Source organism: Mus caroli, chromosome 10, assembly GCF_900094665.2.
Source record: "Mus caroli chromosome 10, CAROLI_EIJ_v1.1, whole genome shotgun sequence".
NCBI classification, from domain to species: domain Eukaryota; kingdom Metazoa; phylum Chordata; class Mammalia; order Rodentia; family Muridae; genus Mus; species Mus caroli.
Window position 1 is genome coordinate 34445166 of NC_034579.1, and position 14531 is coordinate 34459696.

Here is a 14531-nt window from a genome sequence, read left to right on the forward strand (position 1 = left end):
CATCCATGCAGACCTTTCTGCATTGCTTAAGCAATAAGCAATCCAAGAGCATCAGATGCCCTGGAACCAGAATTACAGAGTCTCTGAAACCAAAGACTGGGTTTTAACACCAACGTCCAATTTCTACAGTCTGCTGAACTTAGAGAAATACCAATCTTTTCTTTTCTTTTTTTTTTTTTAATTAGGTATTTTCCTAGTTTACATTTCCAATGCTATCCCAAAAGTCCCCCATACCCACCCCCTCCCAACCCCCTACCCACCCACTCCCCCTTTTGGGCCCTGGCGTTCCCCTGTACTGGGGCATATAAAGTTTGCATGTCCAAAGGGCCTCTCTTTCCAGTGATGGCTGACTAGGCCATCTTTTGATACATATGCAGCTAGAGATGAGAGCTCCGGGGTACTGGTTAGTTCATATTGTTGTTCCACCTATAGGGTTGTAGTTCCCTTTAGCCCCTTGGGTACTTTCTCTGGCTCCTCCATTGGGGGCTGTGTGACCCATCCAATAGCTGACTGTGAGCATCCACTTCTGTGTTTGCTAGAATACCAGTCTTTTCTATGTGTTGATCTTGTTTTCTTTCATTCCTCCTACAAATAGCTATCAACCTTGCCCAGCAAACTCCTTTCCCCCAGTTCTTACCTAGGCAGCATAGTAACTTCCTTTTTAAAACAAATTATTTTCATTTTATGCTCATTGATGTTTTGCTTGCATGTTTGTCTGTGTGAGAGCATCGGATGCCCTGGAACAGGAATTACAGACAGGGGTGAGCTGCCACATGGGTGCTGGGAATTGATCCAGAGCCATCTGGAAGAGCAGCCAGTGCTCTTAACCTCTGAGCCATCTCTCCAGCCCCACTGTTAACTTTCAAAATTACATCTCTTGAATTTCTACTGCTCTTTATATTAGCAAAAAATCCTTAGGGTGCTTGAGAATAGAAAAACTACCTTACCTGGTAACGAAAGATATTTCTTAGACCATGAAATTGAAAAGTTCAGATATTCCAGATAAATTGATTCTTCTAGATAGAACCCATTTCCTTCCTTCTCTTCCTCTTTGTCTTCTGTGGGGTTAGTTTTCCCTAAAGTTACTCCCCCTTTGGACAATTAACTAAGGTAAATTTCCAGCCAGAAAAGTGAAATTGTTACCTACTCCTGAAAGCACTGTCCAAATAAACAGTACTTTTCTTTCAAGAAGACCTTAGCAAACATCTTCTCTCGTGAGATTCCACTGGGCTGAGTCATGAGACAATCTATGAACCAACTGTGCCCCAGGTTGTGCTGGGACATTACTAGTTGGTTTAAGCTGACTCTACCAGTCCACTCAATCACAATGAAATACTAACATAGAGACTATGGGAGGAATTTTGGCTGATCCAGTGAAAATAATTACCAGTCTCTCTCTGTCAAAGGTCCCCTGTGGTTCTCAGCATCTCTAGAGTCCCAGCCATGTCAGAGAAAGAACAAGCCTACAGAATGACACAGAAGAATCTGGATTATATATAAAAGTGAAAAACTTTTCTATCAGCTATTCATTCATCAGTAAGACATTACATGGATTATCACCCCTAAATATCCAGATAATTATTCATATATATATATATATATATATATATATATATATATATATATATTTCAAAAGAAAAATGGCCCTGGAACTTGATTTAATAAGAAATGCTGACTTTTTATTGAATGAGTGAAATATAGTACACATTTATCTTGGGATACATATAACTAAAAAACAAAAATTCTAGACCTTTTGAGAAAACACATGAGGCAAAAAAGCAAAAGAGAAGAAAATATAAAACAAGAACAAGATAGGAGAGGGAGAAGAGAGAGGGAGAACAAGAGGGAGAGAAGAAAAGGAGGAGGGAGAGAGAGGGAGGGAGGGGGAGTGAAGGGGAAAGAAATCTTGACTTATTTGGAAGTAGTTGATATAATCAAGGTAGACTCAAGGCCAATAGTTAAGTGAATTTCACTGAAGGATGAATTGTGTAACAGATAAAATTATGATTTCTCTCTCTTAGCTTCAAGGGAACACTGTCTGCTGTCCAAGAAGCCAGTGGATGAATTGTAACTTGGTTAAACTCAACAGTGTATGCTGCTTTGTTGCAGTAAATCTCCAACCCAAGTATACCCTGGCAATGAAAACACAACTCGGTTAATATAAATACATGCTGTGCCCCTAGATTGGGCAGATCTGCTGCTACACTACCATCTTTCACATCTATGAAACCTCTTAGAAATGGTGATTTCTCCAGGCCATGTGCTTCTGCTCCGATTTTCTTCTTCCTCCTCTGCATCCTCTCCCTCTTCTATTTTCTTCTTTTCTCTCCCCACCTTCCTCTCCATCTTCCCTTTTATCTGCCCAATCATCAGCTTCTTTTATTTTACAAATTAAGGTGAGAATCAAGTTTACAGGAAATCACCTGAGTGCTGACTCATTTCTTGTTCAAAGCTACTCACATGAGAAGGAAATGAACATCAAATATAATTAGCCCCAGAGCTATCCACAACACTGGTTAGCAAACACAAATGTAATACTTTGTTGTTTCCTTCCCCACTCACCCACCTTGGTCTATTCTCCCAGTGAATGACTGTATTCAAGCTAAAATCTAAATAACCTTCAAGGAGATACTGTTTTTAAAAATTGAGATATCCATGTCTTATCTAGATGAATGCAGGGATGAGGAGTTGTGTCTAGAAGGCATAAAGATGGGTCATATTATTCTGTCTTGCCAGCTGCTTTACCAGTTGTGTGAGTCTCTCCATTCTGGTGCACACACCTTCTTACTAGATGTCTCCTGCTTCATTGCCTGTAGCAATCTACAAATAATTAGGCCACCCTGACCTAGTCCATATTATCATCTCCTGTTAGTCATACAATGTCTTTGTATAATACCAACTTGTCTTCCCCTGAACCACCCCCATCCCACCACCACCACCCCACCCCACCCCCCAGGCTTGTGCTACAAGGTTTCATTTCTCAGAAATACCTTTCCCATCCCTTCTCACCTGCCTTCCTATACCAGGTCAAGATTGTAATTGAGCTCAACTATATACATTTTGTCACTGGGCTCAAGGAGATGTCTCTCTCAAGGAGATGTCTTTCAGTGGAATCACTTTTCATCAGCTCAGACACTTACCTGCTGTTGTGCATACTGAGGTTCATGCCGCAAATGCCCCTCACTAAAAGATACCAATCGAAAGAAAATTGTACATCATACATTATAGATATGTGTTGTTTCTTAAACAACTCTTTTAATGTACGGAATACAATGTAGGAATATGATCAAATTACATTATAGACTCATATGTTTATGTCATAATAAAACCCCTTTGTAAAATTAATATATGTTAAATTTAAGGAATAGTCTAACAAGCATGGCAAAAATAAAATCAAAACTATGCACGCTAAGTGTGCTAGCACACAGCTGCGATCCCAGGACACAGGAGCTAGAGGCAGGGCATTCCTGAGTTCAAGGTCACCATGAGAACTTTTCTCAGGGGAAAAACAACTGTCTAAAACTAAATTATTTATCTTCTCTACTACCTCCAAGCTGTTCTTCCCATAGTCCCATAGTCCGTCCCAATTTTTATAATAGCAACTGTATCAAGTCTGCTCATGTCAAAAACATGAACATTGATTAGTCTTGATCTTTTCTTACTCTTAGTCCCTCTATCAATCATAACCCATTTCCTCTGTATTCAGAATAAATCAGGCTTTATGTCTTCCAATACTAACATCTTGAGCCCAGCCTCCATGGTCTCCAACCTGTACTAAGGCAACAGCATCTACATGGTCACCCTGCATCCTCCCTTGCCTACTTCCCTACAATATCCTCTTCAAATAGCACGCAGAGTAAGTCAGGGAATGCCAGTTCTCTGCATAAAGCCCTCCACATACCAGCACACTCAGGACAGAAATCCAAAGCCTTTACAATTATCTCAAAGGTCTTCCATCAGTGGCCCCATGACAACCTTTCTGACTTGATTTACAACAGTTCTTTATCTCTCTATCTTGATTTTTAAACTCTTTCTCAAAAAGCAAGCATCTGTGTGGTATCTAGCATCGAACCTTCCTTTCTAGCTAGTTCTTCTACACTGACAGATGCCTGACTTACTCCTAACCTTTGTCCACGAAACCTCCCTTACTGCTCTACAGTAGCTTCATCCCTTGTTCTCCAGCTCATCTGCTCTGTTCTTTTGCCTTTATTTTTTTTTATTCTTCTCCAAAGTACAATGGACATAACAAAAACTTATATTCTGAAACTGTTCTCTCTTGCTCTTGCTCTCTCTCCCTCCCTCCCTCCCTAACCAGTTCCTTTCCTCTCTCTCTGGCTCTGCCTCTTTTCCCTCCCTCTCTCCTTCCTGAAGCTTAGTCAGTTCTTCATTATACCATCCCAGGAACTCCTCTTCTGTCCTGATCTTGTCACCTGCCTGACTGATTTCAATACCAGTCAGTCTCTGTTTGGCACATTGCCAGGAACATCAATCATTTTCCATTATTGCCAATAAAGTAATTATCTTACTAGGCCAAAAAGAGTGACCACAAAACAGGCAAAGCAATAACTGCTTTTAGGACCATTCTCTGCCACCTGTGCTCCATCTAGGAAGTACATCTTGCATCTGGATGTCTTTGTTGACTATATTTCTCTGAAATGTTTTCAAGGATCTCCAGTTTATGAATACAGTTCCTACTCTCAAGATTTTGAGAGACATATGAACAGAAACATGTTCTCAGCTTCCTAATTGTCTCTCAATTTGCCCCCCAGGGAAGACCCCCATCCTCACAAGATGCTCCTCCCAAAAGGCACAATTGAACTGGGCACACTATTCACAGTAACATATTGGTATCACACCAACACTGATAAAAAAAAAAAAACCTTAAAATAGTAGAAACAGACTGATTTCTATTTTTGTAAAACCTACAGATGCAGTACACAAAAAGATCATGCATAAATATATAGTGGAGTATATAAAACATAAAAATATATAAAATGCATCATTGCAGATATAATATATGCTCAACAAAACACTTTTAGTGCAGTTAGTACCCAAAGATAATATGCCATATTGGTTATTTCCTCCTTTTTTATAATTTTCTGTTTTGTGGAATTATTTTGTCTAGTACATTTTAAACACTTCAATCCCTTAAATAGGACTGACTGTCCCATTCCCAAGTTTAAATTTCTTTGCCTGAAATGACAACAGCAATGACACAGATGAACTCAGTCAGAGAATGACATTTGTGCTTTCTTCCAATGCCCTCCCCTTGAAGCTCTAACAGGAGCTCCGTGGCAGGAGGATGAGGTGTCCCTTTTTCTTCTCCTTTGAGGAACACAAGGAGTAACGGTGGCATGTGCTAGTGATGGAGAAAGCCTTTAAATGCTGCTCTTCCACCATCTAGTTTCTGGGAGATTTTGTTCAACACATAAGTATTGTGAATAGGTATCCATTTCCCATCTTTGCACCTAAAAGAGCTGCTAGTGCACATGACACCAACTTCAGAAACACGGGTTCAGAGACCATTTACACCAGTGATTCTCAACCTGTGGGTCATGATCCTTTTGGGGGAGGGTCACATATCAGAGATCCTGCATATCTGATATTTATATTATGACTCATAACAGTAGCAAAACTACAGTTATGAAGTAACAACCAGCTAATGCTACGCTCTCCGGTCGAGTCAAGTGGTTGTAGGTCATCACAACATGAAGAGCTGCACTAAAGGATCAGAGCATTCGAAGGGCTGAGAACCACTGATTTAGATGATCTTTTGGGTTCCTCTTTTCTTGTGTGACATTAGTGTCTCTGTTTTACTGGACCATTGCTCCACTCCTGGACCATTGCTCTTTCTATCCCTCATCAGTTAAGACATGGGATAATTGCCTTCTTGTAGCGTGTTCCCTAACTTCTAGCTGCATCTTGGTAAGGGCTTCTGGTGGTCTGAGTAAGAATGGCTGTCATAGACTCATATATTTGAAGCCTTAGTGAATAGCATTAGGATGTGTGTCTTTGTTGGAGGAAGTATGTCACTGGGAGTGTGCTTTGAGATTTCAGAAGTCCAAGACAGGTCCAGACTCTCACTCTTTCTCACTCTTTCTTCCTGCTATCTTCCAGTGCAAGACTTTCAGATCCTCCCCAGAACCATGTCTTCTTGAGTGCTACTATGCTCCTACCACATTGATAATGAACTAAACCTCTGAACTGTAAGTCTCATAAATGCTGTCCTTTATAAGAGTTGCCACTCTCATGGTGTCTCTTCACAGCAATAAAATCTAAACTAAGATGGTCTGTACAATTAATTTTATTAGTAGCCATCTTCATTTTCACTTTTGTTAATTGCTTTACATTTCTTATGGAGCATAATTATATCTGTTTCAGCTGGTGTTTGGCTCCTAAGTGCTTAGGATTGTGTTTTGACCTTGATTAGCTAAACTTGGCCTAAAGAGGCAATCCATAAATGCTGATTTAAATAAGTAGAAAAATAAATGGAGGGTGAAGAAGGTAATGTATGCTTGAATCCAAAAAAAGCCAGGATAGAAAAAGAATTGTATTCAATATGACTTACCATCTACAGCCTGGACAACCTAATAAGAGGAGAATCAACCCTTAAAGGCCTCCCTCCTCCATCTCCCTCCTCCATCTCCTCCATCTCCCTCCTCCATCTCCTCCATCTCCCTCCTCCATCTCCTCCATCTCCTAGCTTTCTTGCTGTTGGTCTGCCTCATAAAGTCTGAACTGTCATCACAGTTAACCATGATTAGGAAATAGGAGTATTCTTGGGGGTCAGGAGAGAGGGAGGAGAGAGAGAGAGACAGAGACAGAGAGACAGAGAGAGAGAGACTTGGGGGGATCAGGGGAGGCAACCCAGCTCACACTCCTTTCCCTGGCCAATACCATCGTGAAGTTATTGTCACTAGTACACAGTCCCCACAACAATCCTCCATCTAGTTATGCCAAGATTAGCACCTACAAACCCAAAATAGCAGCTGACACAACTTTCTATTTGCAGAAGGGCAGGCGGGACGTGTTAACAACACGCTGGTGAGATCCCTGGATGCTGAGGACAGGCCCAACAGAACAGCGCTGCTGCGGAGGCAGGCAGCCTTGATCTTTATCTGCTGATAACTCCACAGGTTCTTATAAGGGAATTCCAGAACTTTCCTTTGATAAAGCCTTAAAGCCCCCAGGTCTACTGTTGCCAAAACTAAAATTAGCTTTACTAGTCATGGAAAGGCTGTTCATCTGGAAGTTGGAAAGAAACAGGCTCTCACTTAATGCTAACTGATTTGGTGTCCTTAGACAAGCCATTTAGCCTCCAAGCCATTTCAAATGTCCGTGTTGATCTTGGGGAAGGTAGGAGCCTCCTCCTTCTCAGAAAACAAGGATAGGATCCTGAAGATACTTGGTGAGCCCTCCTCCACAATCATAGGAAAGGGAAAAGGGGAAAGTAGCCACACACTGAAAATGTTCCCCAATTTTACTTCTAATAGAAAGAAAGCCATCAACATTAAGACTTTTAAAGGTCTGAGTGTCCCTGTGGTAAAGAAGGGGTACCTTTTACCCTAATGCCTTCTAGCTTACTATTAAATATCCCTCTATGCTCTCTCACTCCCTAACTGCCCAACCTAAGATCTGTGGCATCCTCAGTGAAAAGCTAGGATGGGGGAGAGGAGGCTGGGAGTGGCCAGAAAGGGAAATGGCTGATCATAGCAAATAGGAGGTGTCCCAAGCCACAGGATATATAAACACGGCTGTTTTCCTTCTGTAGGAAGTGCCGTTCTATTCATACAACTTCAAAGCATTGCATAATTAAGTTGTCTTTACTAAGCACGTACTTTATATATGTCACTGCATATTGTTTTATTTACATTATTTGTTACTCCTATTAACTCAGTGAAAGGGGCATGATTATTCCCATTTTACAGGTGGTAAAACTGACTGTTATGAAAGAGTGAGTTTTGTGTCAAACTCTTAGAACTACTTATAAACAGGCCCAAGATGAACTCTGTTAAGTTTCACACAAAGACCTGTGTGTATATGTGTGTATATATATGCACATATGTGTGTATGTATGTGTGTGTATTTGTATCTATATATCTTATCATTTGGCAAAAAACAATAATAGATAAGAAGGGGAAAAACAGATCATATAGTTAATTTTAAAAAAGTTTGTAGGTCCCAGATAAATACACCCAATTCCCAGTGCTAAGCACTGTAGAACATGAATACTAATGGCAGGGCAGGAAGACAACATCCCTGGTTAAAGAACAATTGTAGACACAGCTGATAACTAAGGAAGAGTAAGTTGAGTTCTTCCAAAAGCAAATGTGAACAGTCTGAGTTTGCTAAAGCACTCAGTATCTGAAGCCAGGCTCTGTGTGTGAGTGAGTGTGAGTGTGTATGTGCACGCGCGCACATACATGCATATGATGAATAATGATAATATAATTATTTAAAGTTATAAAGTTAGAGAGTGTAACAGGATTGCTGAGCACTGCTATTCCTCCTCAGAATCTGGCCACCTTCTCCCTCTGTAGAAATCACTTAAAGAATCATCCAAACCAAATGCACACTTCATGTCTTTCACTTAATTTTGCATGCTAACCAATTTCTATGGGGGTTCCTTGTCATAGTATTGTTAATCTTTAAACACTCTGTGAGAACTCTTTCTGCTTCCTCTGACACTAGCTCTTTCATGTCACATCACTTTATTATTTAAAGTCAAGAATCTTACTCTGACCAGGCGCTCACTCGTTTCCAGCACCCACAGAAGCCAATACAGCACTGGAGGCATTTATTTCATTATTGCTTGTTTTGTTTATTTTGTTATTGTTTGTATTGTTTGCTTTGCCAAAAGAGCTTTACTGACAACAGGTTAATTAAGGACAGGAGCGGCTCAAGTCTGTTGCACATATTGGCAGGTGTAGAAAGGAGTGAAGTGGCCTAACAGGGGCCGTGGAAGGGGTGTTGGGATAATCCACACCCAGCACACAGGTCCAGTGTCTTGGCATCATTACTATAATACCAGACTACTCCACCATTGCCAAATGCATGTGACAATGACCACTTAGCCATCGGCATGAAATTAAATAAAAGAACTCATGCAAACTGTTGGTGCATAGAAAGCACTCCAAAAGTGAAAGAGACCACCTACCCCACCCCACCCCCACCCCCCACTATCTCTAGGTCCCAGCTCAGGCTTTATCTTATCAGTTTTGGTGTTACAAACCTGAATCAGAGCTTCAGGCCAAGAAGGCTCACATTTAAACTTCAATTCAGCTTTCTATCAGCTGGGTGGCCCTGGGGGAATCGTTCATTCTTCTTCCACAACAAGGAAATAAAAGCCCTACTACGAGGGAATGCAGTGGTGTTTACAAATGTGTGGAAAGTGGCTGGCACATGGTAGAGAATAAACAGTTGCTTATGTGGATAGCTTTAGATCCAACAGCCCATTAGGTGAAATGGGACTCGTGATCATGTTCACAGAGTCGCCTTACTGTGTAATTATAATTCCCAATACCTTAAAACTGGCCTGGGTGTCATTATATGGCTATCTTGCTCATCTGGTCATTTTTAAGCACTTTGGGGCATTCCGTCCAAAGATACCTAAAGCTCTGACCTGAAGCCCATAGAAATAAAGGCACCTATCAGCGGCAGTCAGCTAGTCAGCTCAAGGGCAGCCCAGCATAACTGCAGCCCAAGTTCTATGGAAGCCTTGGAAAGGTTACATGAATCAGACAAAGGTAGTAGGCATGAGATTGCAGGCCAAGAGGAAGAGGTCGGGCTACTATGAGCTGTGGGTCGCATATTCGACAGGCTCATACACTGCATGCCTTGTTCTGGGTCCCTCACAAAGCACCCCTTTAGGGAAAACAAGATGTTCTTTGTAAATAAAAGTTCATGCATTTCAATAATGAAGTCATTTTCTAGTACTGTAGTGAAAGATATTCGCTCCAGCCCTCTGGGTGAGGACTCCACAGAGGAAGAGGAGTGGCCAGTGAAGAGCCACAGGCTATCTCTAGAAAAGGAGAGGAGAACCATCCAGAAATGGACACCCTGCCTCTGGCTCCTGAGGTCATCTAGCCTGCCTCAGGCTCCCTCCCGCCCCTGGAATCCTTTTTCCACCCACTTTCCTGTACACTAGTGGGGGCCACATACAAATCTATATAAATATAGATCAGACATCCGGCGCCTTGGCTGCGTAAATAAGGGATGTGGGGAAGCAATCAGGAACGCTGAATATTCATTTTGAGTCCTTGGAGAGACTCCAAACTGCGAGGGGGAGGGGGAGGCAGCGTCTAGGAAAGGCCTGACCTCGGGGTCTGAAAGCCAACTTGAAGTGGGAGGGCCTGGAAGGGGAAGGTGGAAAGGGAGTGGTGAGAATGAGTGTGGGAAGGAAGCCAGAGCCGCGCGCCGACCTCAGTCCCAGCCGCCAGGGAGAGGAGGTGGCCAGGAGCGCTCGCCCGGCTCATGCCAGTCCCGTTCCCCTGCCTTTTTGATGTTCGCTCCATCCATCTGTAGGTCCCAGAACCCAAGTCTCAGGAGCGGCGGGAGACCGGAGACAAAGTGAGAGAGGTGGATGGAAGCGAAAGACAAGCAGGAGAGAGAGAAGAAACCACGCTGACTCTCACTCCCTCTTCTTTAGTACAACAAAGTTGCAACTTGGGCTCCTGGATCTAAATACTGCAGGTCCAGAGAAGACAAAACATCAGGCATCACTGCATCTCTTAGGGGGTACCCATCAAGACCCCCAGGTCCTTCACTCCAGGAAGGACCCTGTTGAATATCTGCAGAGAGATGGCTTGGAGCACAGCTTGGTGCTCAGTCCTGGCCCTGTGGCTCCTCTGGGGTGCTGTCTGCTCCAATGCAGCGTCAGGGGACGGCAATGCGTTTCCTTTTGACTTCGAGGGGAGCGCAGTGGTCGGCAGGCAAGACCCATCGGAGACTAGCGACTCAGGCGTGACACTGGGAAGCCTGCTGCCGGCTGCTGAGGTACAGTACCCCCTGCCTTTGCCAACCCGCTCCACACCTGTGTCTACCGTGTCTATGGGCTGGGCCACAATCCTCTTTCTCTCTCCCCATCTTTTTGATAACCTAGGCTTTCATCTGGACTAGGTCTCCTCAGTTGAAATAAAGGGTTCTGTTTTGAAAGTTTGACTTGGATGTCAGTTGAAAGTTGAGGCTTCCAGTGAGAGTACCCTTCATGTCTGCATGGGTCTGTTAGACTACATGAGAAATGTATGCAGTGTGCAGTGGTGGTCTTTTGGTGTGTTCCAATAGTCATTTTGTCAAACCTTGGCACTTACTGTAAGTGCCCCTCTCTGTCTCCCTGCTCCTCTTTGCTGTTTGAACAATGAGAGCAATATCACTAAAAAGACCTATCCTGTCTCAAACTAAACAAAAGGTCTTCTGCAAGGCGGGGATGCTGGGGGTGGGGGTTGTCTGTGAAGGAAGCTGTTAGAAAATTTCAGGGCAGATACCTTAAACAAAAGCAGACCATTCTAATCCAGAAGCAAGATTAAGTCAAGCTCCACTCTCAAAGTAAAGCTGATCAGGATATGCTACTGATCTACTGTTTATTCAGTGAGCTACTGTTTTTATATATCAAGAGACTTTTCAGTTGAGAAATGGCTGAACTGAAGACATTGGAGGAGAAGGCTGAGTCCACAGTAAGTGATTTAAGAGCCTCTGTGCCTGGATTACAGTAGCATGTCCAGGCTGTGGGGGATGCGAAGAAGGAGGAAAATGAAGTCACCTAAGTTCATGGGAAAGGAAAGATCAACTGACCTAACACCACACATGTACACCACACACACACACACATACACACACACCACACTCACACCACATACCATACAACACACAACACACATACACACAGCAAACATATAACACACACAAATATACATACACACCACACACACCACACTCACACAACATACACACATACACACCACTCCACATACCACACATACACACCACATACCATAGAACACACATACACACAGCAAACATATAATACACAAATATACATACACACCACACACACATACCACACTCACACCACATACACACCACATACATACACACCACTCCACATACCACACAGCACACACATACACACACCACACACACATGCACACACTAATATACCCATGTCTATAGCAATCATACAGGTAAAGTTGTGATGCAAGCTGATAATCGTGCTAAAAGTCACTGAAGTCTCAACTGTTGCTCCTAATTCTACCTTCTGGTAATATAACTACAGCTGTTATTGTTGATTAAAAATAAAATGCAAGATGATCCTGAAGTAAAAGTCCTAGTGGTGCTTCCTCAAAAGGGAGGCAGGTGGGTAGAACCAGGGTGTACCAGTCTCTCGTTTCAGTGCATAGGGTCTACCTAAGGCTCTATTTTGAAAGGGGCTTCTGATCACACCCAGTCACTGGGGACAGGTCAGAGCAGCCAAACTCCATCCATCAATGGAGAGGAATTGCCTCTCTGCATGCTTGGAACAAACCCAGGCAACATTATCTCCACACCTGTTGCTTCCAGCAGGGAAAGTCCCTGAATGAAATGCTTGCCATAAGGACAGAATTGATATTGAGTATAATTCAATTAAACTTGAATTGCAGATAAAAAATAAATAATTTTTTATCGTGTCCCAACTGTATGCTGGGTTTTTTTTCCAGTATTCATCTTAATTCAACTTATCTAGGCATTCTGTATTTGAATATGTTAAAGCTAAAGAGATGATCATATCATGCATAGTGATTTTTTTCTGTATTTGCAACTCATAATAATTATTTGAATGTTAGAGGACCTTAAAGTTAATATTGAGTCTATGAGCAATTTCTCATACAAGCATATGTCCAGGGCAACGTTAGCAAAGCATTTTAGAGGGCAGACGTGCTAAACATGCTTAAAGCGCAAGCATCTTGACTTTAACCAACTTGCTGATGAAAGAAACAAAACTAAATCCTCGAGGCTTAGGGAAATCATTGATAGCTATTTTAAACTTTATGTTGTTGCCGTGGCGAAGGTATTGCAGTGTCTGACATAGGTAGAAGTGATTGAACATGCTGAGTTATTACCATAAATGGGTAACATTATTTTTTAAAAATCCATATTTGGTGCTATTTCTATCTTACTTAATGTTTGTTAATATTGGATCTATGTTTGTCTATATTCTTCCAATCAGAAAGACTGTCCCATAGTATGTTAACTGTGCAATACTGTCAGCGTTTACTAGGTGTGCTAGTTGAGGAATTTAGGGAAGAGAGAGAAGATACCCAGCATCACAGGGAGGGTCCCAGCAGCCGGGGTGGAACACCGCAATTACGCTTCCCAAGGGTAGTTTCACATAACGCCCAGCTTGCCTGTGGTCCCAGGATGATCCCAGTGCCCTGCCAGCAGGTTTCCCATGCTCTTTATAGCCAGTAAGCAGATCTTAAATCAAATACATTCCAGAGACTTAATAACATGGCACAACTACTTGACTGGGTTGGGTCAGGAAACCGTATTTACATAAAACAGAATACGGTCACATTATTCATAGGAAGGGTTCAAAATGTGGGTGGGAGGGTGCTCTAAAAATATTTCCACTTTATTTGAGTTGGATTTATATGAATGGTCACTCTTCAACCAACTCTCCAAAAGAAGGAAAAAAAAAAAAAAAAAAACCTAAGGCAAGCATGGGTCAGTGGGAGGAGCTTGGCAGAAATCCCCTAATGCTTTTCCCCCAGTTCCCCTGTCACTGGATGCTTGTCCTAAGGAGGCAGGGTCTCTGACCCACAGTAGTGCTCAGTGTGAGCTGGGAGCAAATGTGAATGAAAATTTAACACAATGAAAGGAGAGACAAGGCTGGCAGGCCAAGAAGGAAGGGCCCACCTTTGGAAAAAGACTTTCCCATAGGATGGAAAGAATGTGAAAGAGACACGCCCAAAGAGAACTCTACATCTTACTTGATGATTTTCCTACCTCCTGCTTCTTGACAAGCAATTTACTGAGTCCACTCCTGCCAAGCCCATGGTGACAGCAGCGATTTTTAGTAGGCAAGGGCAGGCAAGAGGGAGACTAGGAGTTTCAGAAGGAACCTTCAGTATCCTGACAAGACTTTAAAGAAAGAGAGGCTACTCACTTTGTCAAGTGCACCGTAGCAAGTAATAACTAAGTTTAAGTTGTGTGTGTGTGTGTGTGTGTGTATGAGTGTGGGGGGAGAGTACATGTATGAGTGTCTAAGTGTGTGAGAATATGTGAGTGTGTATGAGTATATGACAGTGTGAAAGAGTGTGTGAGTATGCATGTGTGAGAGTGTGTGTGAGTGTGTATATGACTGAGTGCATGTATGAGTATGTGCATGTGAGTGAGTGTGTGTGTGTGTGTGCAAAAGTGTGTATGTGTTATGAGAGTGTATGTGAGTATGTGTATGTGTGAGTATGTTTATGTTTTGGGTAATATATTGGCTCAGAGCTTTCTCTGCTTCACAATAGGGCTGTTACAATTTCTAAAAATAATAAAACACAGGCAGG

General features: G+C 42.4%; 1 protein-coding gene across 1 annotated transcript in view; it reads left to right on the plus strand.

Moving 5' to 3' along the window:
* The first annotated feature begins 10355 nt into the window (after positions 1-10355).
* Positions 10356-14531, plus strand: part of Lama4 (laminin subunit alpha 4) — a 142710-nt gene continuing 138534 nt past the window's right edge. The window contains exon 1 of the mRNA XM_021173805.2: positions 10356-10995. Within this exon, the coding sequence (XP_021029464.1) occupies positions 10801-10995 (195 nt within the window). The 5' untranslated portion in view covers positions 10356-10800. The remainder of the gene's footprint in view (positions 10996-14531) is intronic.